At 47.0% G+C, this 19,892-nt stretch overlaps 1 protein-coding gene across 1 annotated transcript in view; it reads right to left on the bottom strand.

Moving 5' to 3' along the window:
* Nucleotides 1–19,892, bottom strand: part of ZMYND10 (zinc finger MYND-type containing 10) — a 185,214-nt gene that overhangs the window by 104,998 nt on the left and 60,324 nt on the right. The window contains exon 5 of the mRNA XM_030205499.1: nt 13,870–14,022. Within this exon, the coding sequence (XP_030061359.1) occupies nt 13,870–14,022 (153 nt within the window). The remainder of the gene's footprint in view (nt 1–13,869; nt 14,023–19,892) is intronic.

Consider the following 19,892-nt stretch of genomic DNA (forward strand, 5'->3'; position numbering starts at 1 on the left):
GCTTCCGGCGCAACAAAATTTTACAGCGTCGCAACTTGAACAGTTAACGCTTGCAGTTGCAAATGCTTGGCAGCCAAAATGGGACGCTTTAGATTTAAAATTGGACGCTTTCAATACGAAAATGGAAGGTTTGGAAACCCGAATGGAGGATGCAGAGACCAGGGTGTCCGCCTTGGAGGACGATTCGCAAGGCTACAGCACAGATTTGCGGGAGGTAAAACGGCAGCTTCAAGAGCACATGGATAAGCTGGAAGATCTAGAAAATCGCTCCCGCAGGAACAATGTGCGGATAGTGGGCCTTTCCGAGAAAATACCTGACAAGAACCTGGTGGACTGGCTCACGGGATGGTTATCTAAGGAATTGGCCTTGACAGACTCATTTGGGCAGTTGGTTATTGAAAGGGCACATCGAATTGGCCGAATCAGAGAAAATCAAGAGCGACCAAGAGTGGTGGTTGCGCGGTTGCTCAATTATCGTCATAAAATGGAAGTCCTACAAGGATTTAAGATACGTAGAGGTGAACTAAAACATGAAGGACGGCAAATCCTGATTTTTCAGGATTACTCAACTGGAGTGCAGGAGAGACGGCGTAAATTCCACCCTATATGCTCATCGCTGGCCCAAAAACAAGTTCGATTTGTTCTGCAGTACCCAGCCTCCCTGAAAGTGCAAGTCCAAGGACAATGGCAGACTTTTAAATCATTGGAAGAAGCAAAAACAAGCCTCCGAGATCAAGGCATGCTGGACGGAGTCTAAAGATGTTGGTAATATAAAGGAGACCAGATACTAAATGTTGCAGTAATTATAGTTATAAACATGTGTCATATATAGGAGTTGGGGGCTCTCGACACGCTAGGTGCTTTCTTGCTAATTCCGGGGCTAGGCCTGGGAATCTGGCTATAGGGTTAGAACGGTTGGGGGGGAATGAGGGGACTCAGGGAGAAAGGTTAATATTACAAAGACAAGTACTAGACGTTAAAGAGAAGCGAAACTTATTACATGGGAACCGGGAGAAGTGTATAATGGAATTGGGAGGTACTTTTAGAGTTTGTTCTAGAGAGTGGGGTCTTGGAGCTGAGGAGACCTGTAAAACCTGGGGCGTAGCAGGACACTGGAAATGGGGTGGTTTAAAAGATGACCACTAGACTAATATCATGGAACGTGGGTGGGATTAGTTCCCCAATTAAAAGATCTAAGATACTCTCTGCACTTAAGAGACACAGAGCGGATATTGCGTGCTTACAAGAGACGCGGTTAACTGATCTGGAACATTCTAAACTACAAAAGCATTGGGTCGGAGAAGTATTTGCAGCGTCAACACAGAGTCGTAGGGGGGGGGGTGGCGGTGCTATTTAGAAAGGGGCTCCCATATAAAGCGACAGTATTGGAAAGGGGGGCTCGGGGGGACCATATAATGTTGAAGGTTTGGTTAGCGGGGAGAATTTTGTTGCTTTTGGTTTTATATGGGCCTAATAATCATGATGCATCCTTCCTCACCAACCTAGCAGGGAAGTGCCTGCAAAGTCATGGTGGAGAGTTGATAGTGGTTGGGGATTTCAATGCAGTCCTGGATCCCCGGCAGGATTGTTCTAGCACAAAGGATTCTCAGTATAGAGGAGTTCGGGCTAGAGAATTTCAGACATTCTCCAAGACCCTTGATCTGGTAGATCCGTGGAGGATTTATCACCCAGGAGAGAAAGATTACACGCACAGGTCAAGGGCGCATGGCACGTTTGCCAGGATAGACTATATATTACTAGCCCGCAACATATTTCACCTAGTAGACACAGCACATATAGGCCCAGAAGAAGTGGCAGATCATGCTATGATATGGATAGATATTAAAGTTACCACAGATACAACTGGACAGAGAGGGTGGAGATATCCGGCGGGCTTATATCATGATACACGGTTGCGGTCACATGTGCAGCGGAACTGGGACCAATATATAGAACATAATAAATGGCATGCCACCCATCAGCCCGAGTTGTTCTGGATGGCCTCTAAGGCGGTCATCCGGGGAACCATTATAGCTTATTGCAGTGCTAAGAACAAGAAGAGGGCTGTGGGCATATTGAACTTAGAGCGCCAGTTGCAGAGGGCTAAGAGAATTCACCTTCACCACCCCACAATAGCTAATTTGGAAAATTTGAAGGCTACACAGGTGGCCCTTAATAGTCTATTACATGAAGGGGAATTGAGATCGGCCCTTTTTTACAAATACAAATTACAAAAACATGGCAATCGGGCAGGCAGAATGTTAGGGCGCTTAATAAAAAATTCAGGAGCCCCGAGGACAGTGGCAGCATTGAAAGATAAAAAAGGGAACTTAATTACGGACCGTCGAAAGATTGGGCAAGCATTCACAGATTATTTCTCAGCCCTATATAAATTAAGACAAGCTCCCTCGGAACGAGAGATACAACAATATATAGCACAGGCAAAGCTCCCAAAAATAACAGGGGAACAGCTGGGGAACTTGAATAAACCTTTGACATTGATAGAAGTACAAGCTGTGATTAAAACATTGAAGCTCTGGTCAGCTCCAGGGCCAGATGGATTTTCAGGAGAGTACTATAAAATACTATCAGGGAAGGCCCTAGCATCTCTACTGGAATACTATCGGGAGGTAATAGAAAAAAGGGAATTTCCACAGTATGCAAATTCAGCGCTCATAACTTTGATACCCAAGCCAGGGAAGCCATTAGACAATGTCGAATCCTATCGACCAATTTCGCTGTTAAACGTTGATACAAAAATTTTGGCAAAACTGATGGCTGTGAGGTTGGCGGAATATCTACCATCATTGATAGGCCCCGAGCAGGTGGGGTTTGTGAAAGGCCGTCAGTCCGTACATAATATTAGGAAAACTTTGATGGCCATGGCGATCAGTCAACAACAGGGGGCGCCCACCCTGGTATTAAGTTTAGACGCTGAAAAGGCGTTTGACCAGGTGGGGTGGACGTTCATGTTCCAGACACTGGCGGCCATGGGTATAGAAGGCTGGTTCATGTACGCAGTCCAAACGCTCTATTGTCAACCCAAAGCGGGAGTGTTCATTAATGGTGTCCGGGAACCAGAGTTTACAATACAGCGTGGTACTAGACAAGGTTGTCCCCTATCCCCTTTGTTGTTTATCATGACCCTGGAACCCTTACTGCGTATGGTCTCTTTGGCTCCAGATCTTCAAGGGGTTAAGTTAGCAGGGCAGGATATCAGAATATTAGCTTATGCAGATGATTTGTTAGTAATTCTACGAGAGCCCCCACGGACCTTACCAAGATTGTTGCAGCAAATTGAACAGTATGGGAATCACTCAGGTTTTTGTTTAAATCTACATAAATCTATGGCCTTGCCGGTGTTGCCAGAAGAGCAGATAAATTGGCTAGGGACTTTCCCATTACAGTGGACACAGAACTCTTTGAAATATTTGGGAGTCACAATTACCAGGGATCTAACAAAACTTTATGGGCAGAATGTGCAGAGATTGTTGCAGGACACTACCAAACAGTTGGAGGTCTGGGGGAACCTACCACTCTCACTCATGGGAAGAATTGCACTATTTAACATGGTGATAGTCCCCAGGTGGTTATACACATTCCAATCACTCCCACTATTCCTAAAAAAGGTGGATGAACAGAAGTTGATAAAACTGGTGCAAACTTTCCTTTGGAGAAAGAAAAAGCCACGACTGTCTTACACAACATTAACTGTCCCGGTGGAGTATGGAGGCCTGGGCTTGCTGAACATTAAGTATATGACGGTGGCAAGTGGAATGCGTCATGTAAATGACTGGTTTCGTGGAACCCAGGATTACTCGGATACTCATATAGAGTTACAACTATATCCAGAGACGCACTTCAGTGCCTTCTTACATACGGCAGGGCCTTCCCTGCCGTATATACTACAGCGGACAGGAATAGTGAGGTCGGCGAAAGCGGTGTGGCAATGGGTTTGTAAATTGCACAAATTTTCATCAAAAACTACCCCATTTCTGCCGATTTGCGGGAATCCCGCCTTTCCACCTGGAACTTTATACCCAGCTTTTCACAGATGGAAGCGTAAAGGGATGGTATACCTATTACATGCAGTTACCCTTGAAGGAAGGATAAAGCCGTTCCAAGAGCTCCGGGAAGAATTTGATCTGCTCCCCTCAGATGAGTTTCATTATGGACAGCTAAAACACTACATACAGTCTTTGCCCTGGGAGGATTTAGCTGAAGATGTTCAAGAAGAGCTGGCTTCGGCATTTTCTCTAGCAGCGCAGCAACGGGTTCCACTAAAATTTCATCATAGACATATCAGAGATACTGTTCCGGAACCTGATTTTGTAAAGCTGTTAACTCAGTGGAAAGAGGATATTCAGTTGGACCTTACAGTAGCGCAATTTAAAGCTTACATTTTGACTATGAAGAGACGTACCATCATGATGTCGCATTGGGAGACTCAATATAAAGTGGCACTCAGACTTTATATCCCCCCCAGGAGGGCTTTCCATATGGGGGTCTCCCCGTGGGGGGAGTGTCCTAAATGCAAGGAGGCTGGAGCTACCTTGGGGCATATGCTTTGGACATGTAGAGGCATAGCTAAATTTTGGAAACAGCTTACACAATATGTCTCTACTATCTGGCGAACCAGATGGACATGCAATTCGGGATTGTTGCTGGGACACCCAGTGTTTATTCACCCAATACCAAAAGGATTCACAGCCTTTGTATACAGGGCTACTGTGACTGCCATGCAGGTGATTTTGTCTGAATGGGTGACCAGTCAATACCCGTCATACTCTCAGTGGCGGACACGAATGATTTTGATGATGCGGATGGAGAGGACGGGAGTGGTTGACTTTAGCTCCAGGACAGGGTTGCGGTTCCAGAATATATGGAGCCCGCTATTAAATACAATGACCCCGGTTGCGAGAAGTAGACTGTTGAACTTCTAGTATTAAGTTTTGTTCACATAGGAGAGAGGGAAGGGAGGGAGAGGGAGGGGATTATTGGGGGGAAGGTTGGGGGGGGTTGTTGGGAAGGGAGGGATTATAATAAAAAACGAAAACAATTTGTTTCTGTAAATTTCAGCAAACTCACATTACCTGTAATACTGAAGAATTGTTATTGTGAATGCAAGTGATAAAGTTGTATAGTGATATATGTACAGGATACTGGTTTTGAATAAAAATGATAAATCATAACTGAACTAGAACAAACAGTACAGATGTCTGGGAGGGACTATGGATTGATCTGCTATGATTAATGGAAAGAAAATTATCAGGTATGATACATAATTTTACCTTCCATATCATCAAGCAGATCAATCCATAGACTGGTGGGATGTACCCAAGCAGTACTTACCCAGGGCGGGACATGGAAATCCCAGAACGCAACACTGAAGCTCCAAACTGGGCCTCGGCCCGTGCTGCCACGTCCAAGCGATAATGCCGTGAGAAGGTATGAGCCGACGCCCAAGTCACCGATCTGCAAATCTCCTCCAAGGAAACGGACCTGGACTCTGCCATCGAAGCCACCTGTGCTCTAGTAGAATGAGCCTTCAGCTGGATAGGCGGCACCTTCCCTGCGGCCACATAAGCCGCCACAATCGTTTCCTTGACCCAACTTGCCACGGTAGGTTTAGATGCCTACAGACCCCTACGGGGGCCCACGAACAGGTGATCCGATTTCCGGAAATCGTTGGTCACTTCCAAGTATCTAATGATAACTCGTCTAACATCCAGGCATCTGAGAGCATGATACTCCTCTGGATAATCCTCCCTATGGAAGGAGGGTAGACAAAGCTGCTGATTCACATGGAAGCGAGAAACAATCTTGGGTAGGAAGGAAGGCACTGGGCGAATAGACACTCCTGCCTCCGTGAACCGCAGGAACGGCTCTCTACATGAGAGCGCCTGGAGCTCGGAAACCCTCCTGGCTGAAGCGATTGCCACCAAAAAGTCCGCTTTCAACAACAGGTCCTTCAGAGACAGCCGCGATAATGGCTCAAAGGGCGGCTTCTGCAAGGCCCGCAGCACCAGATTGAGATTCCACGTAGGCACTATTGAGTGCAGAGGAGGGCGTAGGTGATTAACCCCTTTGAGAAAACGCACCACATCTGGCTGAGAAGCCAGGGAAGCACCCTTCAGGCAACTCCTGAAGTAAGCTAGATCCGCTACCTGGACCTTAAGAGAGCTGAGCGACAGGCCTTTCTCCAGACCTTCTTGCAGGAACGCCAACGCTGAAGCAATTGGCGCCGTGAAGGGCTACAGGGATCCTGCCTCGCACCATGATACAAAGGTACACCATACCCTGGTGTACGTAGTAGAAGTAGAGCGCTTCCATGCTCTCAGCATAGTGGCGATGACCTTGTCCGAGAAGCTCTTCTTCTTCAGCCGCTTCCGCTCAAGAGCCAGGCCGTAAGACCAAAGGGGGAGGGATCCTCCATCACCATGGGACAATGATGTAAGAGGGCCCGCTCCGCTGGAAGCCACAGAGGACTGTCTACGGAAAGCCGGATCAGGTCCGCATACCAAGGGCGTCTAGGCCAGTCTAGACCCACCAGGACTACCCGGCCTGGGTGTTTCGCCACCCGGCCGAGAATTCTGCCCAGCATAGGCCAAGGCGGGAATACGTAGAGAAGCTCCTGTACCGGCCACTGCTGGAGAAGAGCATCGACCCCCAGAGATCGAGGGTCCCGTTCTCTGCTGAAGAACCGCGGCACTTGGCAATTGGCCAAGGTCGCCATCAGATCTAAGGTCGGCATGCCCCAGCGCTTCGTGATCTCCAAGAACACCCGAGCAGACAGTTGCCACTCTCTGGGATCCAAGGTATGGTGACTGAGAAAGTCCGCCTCAACATTTAGGACTCCCGCAATGTGAGCCGCCGACAGCTGGTCCAGATTCGCCTCTGCCCACTGGCATAACTTCATGGCCTCCCTGGCTAGGGGGGCGCTCCTGGTACCTCCCTGGCAATTGACATAGGCCATGGCCGTGGCACTGTCTGACAGGATTCGAACTGGCCTCAGTATCAGTACCTGAAGAAACACTTGAAGCGCCAACCAAATGGCCCGAAGCTCCAAGAGGTTGATGGACCACTTCACCTCCGCCGGCGACCATATCCCCTGCGCTGTCCTTCCCAGGCAGTGGGCTCCCCAACCTGTCAAGCAGGCATCTGTCGTAACGATAATCCACTCCGGACACGTAAGAGGCATATCGGCAGACAACTTGTCTGACATCAGCCACCAACTTAGTGCCCTTCTCACCGCTGGGTCCAGGGGAAGGCGAACTGCGTAATCCTCCGAAGCCGGAGTCCAGCGCCGCAGAAGAGAGTGCTGTAGTAGCCTCATATGGGCCCTGGCCCAGGGCACTACCTCCATCGTGGCCGTCATGGAGCCCAACAGTTGCACATAATCCCAAGCCCAAGGAGCTGAGAAGGCTAGGAACCAGCCCACCTGGGCCTGAAGCTTGAGGCTCCAGTTGTCCGGCAGGAACACTCTGCCCACTTGGGTGTCGAACCAAACACCCAGATACTCCAGGGACTGAGTCAGGCGCAGCTGACTTTTCTCCCGGTTGATGATCCATCCCAGGGAGCTCAGGAGAGCAATGACCCTGTCCATCGCTCTCCCACACTCCGCAAAGGAGGGAGCTCGAATCAGCCAATCGACCAGGTAGGGATGGACTTGTACTCCTTCCTTGCGGAGATAAGCCGCAATGACCACCATCACTTTTGAGAATGTCAGCGGAGCCCTAGCCAACCCGAACGGGAGGGCTCTGAACTGGAAGTGCCGGCCCAGCACTGCAAAGCGCAGGAAGCGCTGATGAGGCGGCCAGATGGGAATGTGCAGATAAGCTTTTTTTTTTTTGTTACATTTGTACCCCGCGCATTCCCACTCATGGCAGGCTCAATGCGGCTTACATGGGGCAATGGAGGGTTAAGCGACTTGCCCAGAGTCACAAGGAGCTGCCCGTGCCTGAAGTGGGAGTCGAACTCAGTTCCTCAGTTCCCCAGGACCAAAGTCCACCACCCTAACCATTAGGCCACTCCTCCAAGGATGTCCAAGGATGCCAGGAATTCTCCTTCTTGTACCGCAGCAATCACGGAGCGGAAAGTCTCCATACGGAAATGCCGTATTCGCAAGGCCCGATTGACTCCCTTGAGGTTGAGAATAGGCCGAGAAGAGCCTCCTTTCTTTGGCACCACAAAGTAAATGGAGTAACGTCCTGTGCCACACTGTTCTATGGGCACAGGGACCACCGCCCCAAGGTGGAGCAAGTTGTCCAGAGTCTGCTGATCTGCTGCCACTTTGAGGGGAGACTTGCAGGGAGAGTTCACAAACCCATCTCTCAGAGGCCGGCAGAACTCCAATTTGTAGCCGTCTCTGATGACTTCTAGAACCCAAGCATCTGAAGTTACCCTGGTCCACTCGCCCAGAAAAGAGGACAGCCTTCCTCCTATCTGCTCTGGGCCATGGACCAGGGCCCCATTATTGGGTACGAGACCCTGGGGGAGGACCAGAGGAAGAACCTCCTGAGCGGCGGTCACTGTGAAAGGAATGCTGCTTCGGGGAGAACCTCTGCTTGAAGGAGGAGGAGCCCGACTTGCCCGGGCGATACCGACGGGCTTCTTGAAAACGGCCCTTAGAGGAACCAGGGCGAGCACTGCTGGCCCTTGCCTTGACCTCCGGCAACCTCTTGCCTTTAGAACTGCCGAGATCCGTCACGATCTTGTCCAGCTCATCCCCGAAGAGCAGCTTGCCCTTAAAAGGCAACTTGGCTAAGCGGGATTTGGAGGCATGGTCAGCTGCCCAATGCTTAAGCCATAGCCATCGACGGGCAGAGACTGTCTGAGACATACCTTTAGCCGAGGCTCTCAAAACATCATACAGCAAGTCTGCCAAGTAAGCCAAGCCCAACTCCAGGACCGGCCAATACGCCCTCAAGGAAGGATCCGAGGGGAAGGCCCGCTGCACCACCGTCAGGCATGCCCTGGCCACATAGGAGCCGCAAACCGAGGCCTGCAAGCTCAAGGCGGCCACTTCAAAGGCTAACTTTAAGGCCGCTTCCAATTTCCTGTCTTGTGAATCCTTAAGGGCAAAGCCACCTTCCACCGGCAAAGCCGTCTTCTTTGTCACAGCAGTGATTAGAGAGTCCACTGCCGGCCAGCACAAGGCCTCCTGTTCACCCTCTGGCAGAGGGTACAGACGAGTCATAGCCCTGGCTACCTTGAGGCTCGCCTCAGGAGAATCCCATTGAGCTGAAATTAGAGTTTTCATGGCTTCATGGATGTGGAAGGTCCTGGAAGGGCGCTTGGTTCCCAACATAATAGCGGAACCCGCCGAGGCTGAAGGAGGGCCTTCCTCAGGAGTGGAAATACTCAAGATGCTCATAGCCTGAACTAACAGGTTAGGCAATTCCTCTGAGCGAAAAAGCCATGCTGCAGAGGGGTCATCTCCCCCATCAGGGCGAGGATCAGCCTCCTCCAAAGAATCCCCAAGGGACCTTTGGGAGAACTCAGAAACGCTGCCCTCATCTACATCAGAGGAGACAGAGTCCCCCAAGACCTGAAGATCCACCCGAGGGCGCTTGATCAGGGAAGCCTCTTCCCCCATATCTGACAGGGCAGCAGGAGCAGCGTTTTGCAGTTGAAAGGCCTGATGCAGCAACAAAATAAACTCGGGAGAGAAACCCCCCTGTTTGTGCACCTCTGCAACCTGGGCCACAGCCCTAGAGGAACTCTCAACCTCCACTCCATAGAGCGGGGGAGAGGCACGCTGCGCATCCAAAATGGCGTCCGGCGCATCACTCCGCGAAGGAGCCGCGCGGGAAGCATGGCGCTTAAACTTCGCCATCTTCTTACCGCCGTCCAACTCAAAGGCGGCCATACCAGAGGCCGTCCGAGCTGCATGGGTGGCCGACGTCGGAAAGGCGGACATTGGGGGATGGGTGCCTAAGGCAGGAAAGGCCACCGACGCCCCAGCGGAGGAAAAACCGGCGAAATCAGCAAAGTCTGGAAGGGTGCCCAAAAAGGGCTTCTCTGCCTCTGATCCCCGCGCCTCCCCACTAGCCGCGCGATCACGGTCCAGGGAGCGCTTTTTCGTGACCTTACCATCCGACACCATGATTCACGAGGGAACGTTCGGGGAACCCCCTGCCCTCTAGGAAAAGGTAAAATTACCTGCTTCTTGCTCCGAGCTGCAACGAATTGTGTCCCAGTGAGCAGCTGCAAGTAAAAACTTTTCTGCTTCAAGATTGTTATGGGTTTTTTTTTGTTTGTTTTTTTTTAACGGAGCCAGCGGGAGGGGGGAGAAAAGGAGGGACCTGGCACGACCAGGTTTGCACTTGCTCACGAAGAGCCCTCAACCCCAGGTACTCAACAAAACCTAAGTCAATAGGCGTGGAGACCAAGCCAGAGCTGCTGCGTGTGACCACACACCTGCTAGATAGAGAGAATACTGAGGATTTCCTGGTAGCACATGACCACATATAGAGAGGCAAAAGATTGCTCACCTGCTGGTAGATGGACACAACCCACCAGTCTATGGATTGATCTGCTTGATGATATGGAATAGGAAACAAGTCTGATCTTTCCTCTGCTTTATTGTCTACTAACAGGAAGATACACGGAGAGTGTCAGCATAACGTGGTGTTGTGCATGGCCTAAACTGATGGCATGCTGACAGAGAGATAATTATACCTGTTCCTGACACTAACTGGGAAACAGTCATATATGAAACAGGACTGCTGTCATATTTGCTTGCTAACAGAAGAGATCAGGACTAGTGATAACCATAAGCAGATTAAGCAATTTTTATTATTTTCCTCGTAGACCTCCACTCCTTCATCCCTACATTTTGCTTGCAGCCATTAATAGGCTAGCACTTCTCTGGGCAAAACCATACAGGAAGTAAGACAGCCCCTATCTGTTGGTCTAAATACCCAGGCGCATCGCAAGCCACAAACATGTGATGCCCCCCAAACGCTCCCAGCACACTCCTGCCCCACCTGCTTGCATTGCATTGGCAAGGGAAGCCAATGAACAGGGAGCAAGTTTAGTACCCCGGCTTCCTTTGCGCTCTGTGTGGCTGCATCGGCTATAGTCCTGTAAATACCTCATACCATTATGCAGTGCATTTTTCCTAGCAAAAAAGGTGCTGGTACTTGTAATGGAATAGAATTTTAAAGATTGTTTTTCAACCCTGTCTGGACCGACCAGTGCACTTGGGGTCTGTATTGTTGATCAGAACTAATTCTGTTTCAAAATGGTTGTTTAACTTTGATTGCACAAAAACAAGTTGGAATGCAGGAGATAAGACACAGCTCTAACCAATTTGGTATGCAAAGGGGAGGATGGCACTTGTTTCACAGGCCAAGCTTGGCCACCTGGACTTGGGAAAGCATGTGACCACGTTCCCATAGATCTAAGCATTCTGTAATTTTCCATAGTAATTTTCCTTAGCTCTGAACATGAGCTCAGCCTAATAAAAGGGAGGGCTTGTCACAGTGGGGTTGGGGGTTCATCTGTGAGCAGGGGCGTATCTGAACTGCGGCGGTAGGGGGGGGCCAGGGCCAGAGAGGGGGGGCACATTATAGCCCCCCCCCCCGCCGCCGCCGCCGCCGCCGCCGCCGCCATTGCCGATCCCCCTCCCCCCAGCCGCTGCCATTGCTAACCCTCCCCCTCCGTTGCTCGCCTACCTTCGCTGGCGGGGGACCCCAACCCCCGCCAGCCGAGGTCCGCGTCCTCCTGCCGCTGCCGGCTGCCTTTGGTCCTTTCATTCTTCCATTGAAGCTGGCGCCGACGAAAAAGTTTCTTTGAATCTGACGTCGCTGCACGTTGCACGTTGTACGTGCAGGACGTCAGACTCAAAAGAAACTTTCGTCGGCGCCAGCTTCAATGGAAGAATTAAAGGACCAAAGGCAGCCGGCAGCGGCAGGAGGACGCGGACCTCGGCTGGCGGGGGTTGGGGTCCCCCGCCAGCGAAGGTAGGCGAGCAACGGAGGGGGAGGGTTGGCAGCGGTAGGGGGGTCCAGGGCGAAATCTGCGGGGGCCCAGGCCCCTGAGGCCCCACGCAGATACGCCCCTGTCTGTGAGTAACGTACGGATTGCGCAGAGGGTCTGTTGTTCCTGGTCCAAAGCTTCTAGCTCTCACTGTACAGCCCACCCCCCCCCCCCCCCCCCCCAGCTGATGATAAGAACCTGGATGATGGAGACCAGTGATGATTTATGTATGTATATTATTACTTCCTTTCCTGGACTAAGAGATTTAGAGACCAGTGATGTAATGATTGTTTATATGGCTAATCATTGTGTTTGCTTCTTTCCTGGTCTAATAACTCTTTGCATTGCTTAGATGTAGAGACCAGTGATGTAATGATTGTTTATGCAGCTAACCATTGTGTTTATAGAGCTAATTATTGTATATGTGCTAACCATTATATATATATATATATATATATATATATATATTATATATATATATATATATATATATATATATATATATATATATATATATATATATATATTAACCATTGTAGAATTTAGCTTTCCTAATAAAGGTTTCATTTACTTATTACGAATCCAAAAGAATCCACGGTAATTATTGAGCAGTCTGTGTCAGTGAGACAGGCTGTAAATTCCATAGTGGTACAGTACTCAATTGTCAGGCCATCCTTCAGGGGTAGGGTGATCACTGAGGGACTTGCCCCACAATAGCCAGGCTCCCTGCAACCCGCCATAGAATCTATGAAAAGGCAGCACCAGTATGCAGAGCCTGGGCTCTTTGATTAATCTTGGTGAACATGGGTCAATTTTAGCAGGCAATAGAAAAGGTGCCGGTACTCAGTATCCCCTGAGTACCCCCTGAAAAAAAGCCCTGCTATTATGTGAAAGACTGCAATATAACAGTTGTGGAACAGAGATCTAATACTAAGGATCAAATTTAAGTCTGATAAAAGAAAAAAGGAGGGGTGTGAAATATCATTAATAGCGCACACTATAGCCCTTTTAATAAAGTATGGTGAATTTTGTGATTATTGCATGTTTGGGGTGTGGTCATCTTCTGCCCTGCAGGTGCAGAAGGACAAGGAGCTGTGACTCCTCAGGGTTGAAACTGGGCTCTCTCCTCAGAGACATTTTGATCCAGAATGAGGAACGCCCTTCTGCATGCATGTGGAGGGGGCATCCGTTGTTTCACTGCAGGACCACTTCCACGTGTAGACGTTTTCCAAGGGTTATTTTCCATTGCACACACTGAATCCCACGGTAGAAAATATTTTTCTATTTTCTACCATGGGGGAGGGGCGTTCCTGGAGGTAATCAGCAGAGTGGCCACGCAGGCTGTAAATAGGCATGCACTAATTTTAATTTTTGTGCACACCCATTCCCGGCTCATTAAAAAATGACCTTTTCCCCAGCCATGGTAAAAAGTGGCCCAGCGCATGCCCAAAAGATGTGACCACACTACCACAGGCCACTTTTCACCACTTTTCACCCCAAATAAGATCACTGCTTGTTTTTACAGTAAACCAAAGATTAGATTTGTCCATGCAATATGGATGTCTAAATGCCAGTTTTAAGATGTTGAAAATAAGAATAGAACTTCTAGTGTCCTAGCAAGTTCTAGAAGTGAGAAGTATGTGATAGGAGTGCATACTTTTATTTCATAACACACACTCCTATCAAATCGTGCACACTATTTCCTGAAGACGACACAGGAGAAGTTTTCTGATTTCTCTCAGCTATTTTGGGGGTTTTGACAACATGAAATGACAGTTTGTCATTGACATTTCCCTAACTGATATTTATCAGGAGAGGCATTATATGAATTGTAGGTACCACTTTAGTCAGTTACTCAGATCTTGCTTGATCTGTTATACAGACCTGCAGAGATGATGTGCTGCTTAGCTCTCCAGATATAAGCCTGTCTTGAGTCAAGGCGTCTGTACTGTTGGTTCGAGCCACTAGTAAGGCCAGCTTCCTGTGACAATAATCGATTAAGTCCAGGAATGTATCGTCAGCTGACTCGCACACCTCCTGCATAGCAAGAGAAAATCTGAATATGACTAAACCTGAGTGATATTCTGCAGTCCTGTTCTTGGATCCCATAGCATTACCACCTTAAAAGAAAAGTCAGCACTATGAGCTCTAGAAGAGCGTGGAATAGGAGTTACAAAGCAGAAACAACTGAAAATTCATGGGGTGAGAAATACCAGTATATGTATTTGAACATGATATTCAATTTGTGAACCTAATTTATCAGAGAGGCAAAGTTGCTTATCTGTACCAAATGTTCTCAAAGGACAGGAGGATATTCATCACACATATATGTATGATATAACTGAGACAGCCCAGATTGGATACAACTAGAGTTTTCTGCATGTTCTACTAAGCAAATACAGGTTATTCCTGAATCATCGGCATCACACAGAATCTCCTCTAATTTAATATTAACTTATTTAGATGCCAGTTCCAAGGAGAAATTAATGTATTTATGTGATATGAATATCCTCTTTTTCTCCAAGAGCAATTATATAACTAAGGAACTTTGATTTCTCTGAGGACAAGTGGGATATCTATTCCACATGTCTGGCTGTCTTCACACTAAAAGGGAATAAACAAAAAATACATTGTTTATTTATATATTTATTTGCGGTTCATTTGAATCCCACATTTTCGCACACATGCAGGCACAATGTGGCATACAGAAAAATTAGGAAAATTTACAGTTTAGAAAACAGTGTAAAGCTAACAAAGAATAAACATTATCAACAAGCACACATCTTTTTTTTTTTTCATTGACAAGTGATTTTCTACTTTGTATGTATATCCTCCCCCCCCCCCTCCCTTAGAAGATGCCTGAAATACAAAATGGGTCCTTGGGGGGTTAGAGTTAGGTTTACCAAACAGATTGATCAAACCTACCATCATGTTGGGAGTCTTTATCCATATGGATAATGGGAGGTAAATGTGTGGACTAAATTCCACGTTGCAGCATTATACATCTCCTCCATGTAAGCTGACCTCAGGTGGGCCACCGATACTATCATATCTGTAACACTGTGAGTCTTGAAATGCCTTTCCGGAGTCAGGCTTTTCTGGGAATAGGGGTATATTGTATAACATCCCCCCGGATTCAACTTATATGGTGCCCAGATTTGTCTGCTCAAATTTGGGAGCGCTCCCGAGATGAGCACACAAATTAATTGAATAGCAAGCTCTGAACCATCAATAATTGGGTACTAACAACCAATTACTGAAGTTAATTGGCACCCATTAGATTTTGCGCATGCATCTTGCAGTACACCAAATTCCCATAGTGCGTATCTCAAAAGAGGTCATGGGAGGGGCATGAGCATAAAGTAACAAAACAGTGGGTGGTACAGCACAAAAACACAGGAAAAAAGCACAGCTGGGCCTTCAAGATTCAGATAAATGGAGTCCTTTAATTCTGAAAGAGACCCGACAGGGGCATAGCTATAAAACACTAGGCCAATATACCCAACTTAGGTGCCAGCGTTTACACCAAGTTTCAGAAGGCATATGTCTGGTGCCTAAAGTTAGGCACAGGAATTCTATAAAGGGTGTGCACCCTTTATAGAATCACACTTAGTTTCGGTGCCCATTTTTGAGCGCCATTTAAAGAATAAGGAGGGGGAGAGATACTTATTGGCAGGGATGAAGGCGAGAGAAAGAGGGAGACTACTGGATGAGAAAGGCAGAGGAGAGATGCTGGATTGAAGGGGGAAGAAGATAAGGTTAGTGAATGAATGGAGAATAAGAGAAAGGGGAATAGGAGAGCTGGGGGTGAGAGAAAGAGATAGAAAACTATAGGTAGATACAGTAAAAAAAAAAAAAACAAAAGTGGGAAATTAAAGACTGGATAGCAAGAATGAATTAAATCTTGACAGAGAGGCTGAAAAACACATTGAAGAAAGCTGAAAGGAAAAGGAGGAGAGAGAAAAATGGCAAATGCACAGGAAACCCTGGCAAAAGAAGAGAAGCCTGAGGAAAGCATAAACCAGAGACTGCGACCAACACAATTAGAAAAGATAAGGAGCTAAAAGCAAAGGTAGAATGAATAATTTTATTTGTAATTTAGGATAAAGTAGTGTGATAGCCGTGTTAATAAAGGTTAACAAACACAAATGAAACAAACAAAAAAAGGAAAATAAAGTGATACCTTTTTACTGGACTAATTTTAAAATATTTTGGACTAGCTTTGGGAGACCAAAACCCCTTTCTCAAGTCAGGACAGGATACCATAACCTGACCTGAAGAAGGAGGTTTTAGCCTCTGAAAGCTAATCAAAAAATGTATTAAGTTATTCCACTAAATAGGCATAATCTTATTTTCCATATTTTGTGTTTTATTTGTATTTATTAATTTGTAATATAGTGATTGGAATATGTCAGTTGTTGTTGTTTTTTTTAATTACGTCACCTATCTCTTTATTTTGCACAGTAAGGGGGCCACACGTCATTGTTTCTTTTTCTCTGGTGTTGCACTATATGCAAAGACTGGCTTCTTGGGGGTTCAGTTTCATTGTTGTCTACATAGTTCTATTTTTATGCTGTGATTACTTATTCTTTACTGAGTGAAGTTCTATCTGTGTTCTGCATGTGTGAAAGAAACCAAGTTTTCTGTATAGGATTGATCTATACTAATCTGGCTTGTTTAGTTTTCCAATTGGTGCACTGATGTTATACTGCCCACCACAATATATATAGTGCTGTCTTTTCCTAGACAGACCCTCGTTGCGTAACTCCTGTAAGTCAGTGCTATTACAGTATGGTAGAATTGCTCTTTAGGTCCTGAGTGACATTTGTAGTGTTTAGCATTACTTCACAGTGGACTCTGGAAATTGGATTTGGATTTAGTTCACACCTTTCTCAGTAATAGCCAAGGAGGCTAGATTGAAAACAGGAGACAGAATGATGTAAAAAAAAACTGAAACTGATCCCCTCTCCCTTTGCAGCTGCCATCTTGGTACACCCAAAACAAAGAAAATAAAGCTGCATCCACGTTGTCATTATTTATGGTTAGTAGCATTTTATTTGATCCACTTATATCTTCAAACATGCCAGCTTGTGCAACATACAGAGGTACACAGAGGAACTGTCAAAAGAAATAACCTTTCATCGGTTAGAGTAGTAATTTGTTCTAAATCGTAATCACTGTGTTTAGAGGGGCTGGTTATAGGGATTCCCTAGCACCCTAGAAAGCCAGGCATTGTATTCATGCAGAATTTTTTTCATTTAGTAAAGGGCCACCAAAACAGATATCATGTTATGAGAATTAGGTGCTCAACATTCATAATTTTTATTTATAAGTACAATGGTTTTTTAAAACGTTAATCAAGTTGAAACCTGGGAGCATTTAACATTTTTTTTCCTGTGCGTATATCAAAAGAAGATGGTATGTGGAAACTTTCTCCTTTTGTTTTGTGGAAAGCAGTGACATATTATACAAATGCACTTGATTCTTTTTATTACTACTATTTCAAAGACATGTAATGAATAATGAAGGAAGTTCTTTTCAGAGTCAGTCTAAACATGACAACGTTTTCTAGTTGTATATATTGTGATAAATATAGGACATGCCTCGACAGGACCTAGCCACCAGAGAGAGCTCTTATGGTGGAAGACTGCTGTAATGACCTGAAGGGAGCCAATAGAGGGTGCTCTGGAGTAGAAGATGCCTGCTTAGATGGGTAGCAACCACTAGAGGGCATTCTAATGGTGGAGGCCCTTGGGTTATTTTGTAGAGGCCACTAAGGGGAGCCCTGCCTCAACGATAGCTCAGACACAACGATAGCTGGGGAGGGGCGGGGGTTACTCTTGTGTTAAGTGGAAAGGGAGGAGGGCCCATGGCCAAAAGTAGGAATAATTCCCTTCAGAAGGCAAGTCCATTGGATAAGATTCTCTACCTTTTCCAGAATATAGGAGGAGGCCAGGAAAGCTGGGGTTGGTATGAAGCAGCCCTTTTAAAATGCCTTGCCTCAAGAAGAGATGAGAAGGAGGAGGAGCCCTCCAAGAAGAATGCCAAGCAACTGATGACTGGACACCAAAGGAAAGGATGCCTAAAGAAAGACAAGGTACTTACTTGAAGTACAGAATAAATGGGAAGGATAAGGAACTTTGATTTGACCATAGTATGAAGGGAACACTGTGAGCCTTGAAGTAAGACTCTGATATTTACAGCCGGGGGTGGAGAACAGGATTGTAAAGCTGAGGTGAAGTAAAGTCCTGTCCAAAGGGTGGTGGCTGTTTTTATCTGAGACCCTCATCTCCTAGTGGAGAGCTCAGTTGAAGAGAATGTACTGATTTGTTTGTTGGAAGAAGAGTAACCCCTTCAAAGTGGTTAGCAGAAGCTAAGTGGAGAAGGTTTGCATTTAGAATGGTTAATTTGCATATCATGGGAAGCTGGCTAACTGAGTATTGTATAACTGACCCACACGTTCTCCAGTGGAGGGTTCAGTTCGAGTCCTTGCTAAAGTGTTTGATAGAAGACTACCCTTTCAGAATAATTAAAGTATAGCCTGTGAGAGAAGATTTGCCTTCTGAGTGGTTAATTTGCATATTCTGTGAAGCCTGTGTCAAGTGGTATTCCCCAGATGAAGTGCCAGAAGGTGCAAGGAAAGTAACAAAGCTTTGACCTGTTACCGGGGAAGGCTTCAGAGGGGGGATGTCTGACGAGATAACAGATGGCTTATGATTATTCACCCTGAGTAAAAGGGGAAGCCAGAAAATTCCAAAGGCTGAACTAAAAAGGAACTGTCAGTTCCCCTACCAGACTTCTGCAACATATAGGCACACAGAGCAGCAGAATGAGCTTTGGAGGGGGGGGTCAGAAATCCCCTGCCCCAAATCCCCTGCCCCAGAGAAGCCCCCAGTGGCTGACGTGCATCCCCCCAAAAAACAAGGCACATCGCAGGACCATCAGATTCCTTCTGGAAAACTTAGCCCTATAGAACCCATCTGCCCGAGATAGGCATAAAAACTCCCCCAATCACAAAAAGGGCTACAGAGGCCAAGCTCTCTTTAAGAAGAAAGGTTCAAATTAAGGATCCCAGAACAGCGGACATCCTGCTCAGAAGATATAGAAATAGCTTAAAGTAGTTCTGTTCTTCCCCTGGATACCCTTGCATAGTGGGGGCAGTTTGAGAATAATTTGTGCCACTGCCCCAGCTACATGCAAACAGTTTCTGACTCAGTAATTTTGGTAAAGGAAACCAAAGGCTGGAGAAAATAAAAGGGAATCCCCTGTACCAGCAGTCTCTAATGGAACACAAGATCCTTTAGGAGAAGCTGCCTCTCCCCCCTGCCCACATCAAGGCCGCAGGGCTGATATCAGGAGAAAAGAGAGGGCCGCGCCAGCAAAAAGGCGAGCGTTCCCACCATTTTAGCATGGGAAAAGGCTGCTTAGGGAAGCGGAACTTCAGCATTTCCCTCCCCAGGTTCAAACACGCCACCACACAGAGTCCTACTACGGAGCATCTGCTACCGCAGCGGGAACAGCTTTCAAATGCCAGCATCGCCCACATTAAAGCATGGTACCCCCACACTGAAAAGAAAAAGGTAGGGACTCACCGAACAGCAGTTGTCTCTGGAGCAGAAGCAGAGTCCCACAGATGCAGCAGCCTGCTGCCTAACCGGCACACAGACAAGACAGGGAAACCCTGTACTGCCCGGTCCTGTCAGAAATCTTTCTTCTGTTTTTTTTCTTTGTTTGTTTTTTAACACCAAATGAAGGCAAAGGAGCTCTCTTGTTTTTGTTTTTTTTTAAAACTGGTGAGGAAGGCTAGAGTTCTAAAGACCGGGAGGCAAGGGGGGAAAGGGTGAGGCAGGGACCAAGAAGACTGAGTATGCCCCCAACGTCAGCACCACCAGCCAAACACCCCTAAA

The sequence above is a fragment of the Microcaecilia unicolor genome, chromosome 6 (assembly GCF_901765095.1).
Source record: "Microcaecilia unicolor chromosome 6, aMicUni1.1, whole genome shotgun sequence".
In the NCBI taxonomy this organism is placed as follows: Eukaryota; Metazoa; Chordata; class Amphibia; order Gymnophiona; family Siphonopidae; genus Microcaecilia; species Microcaecilia unicolor.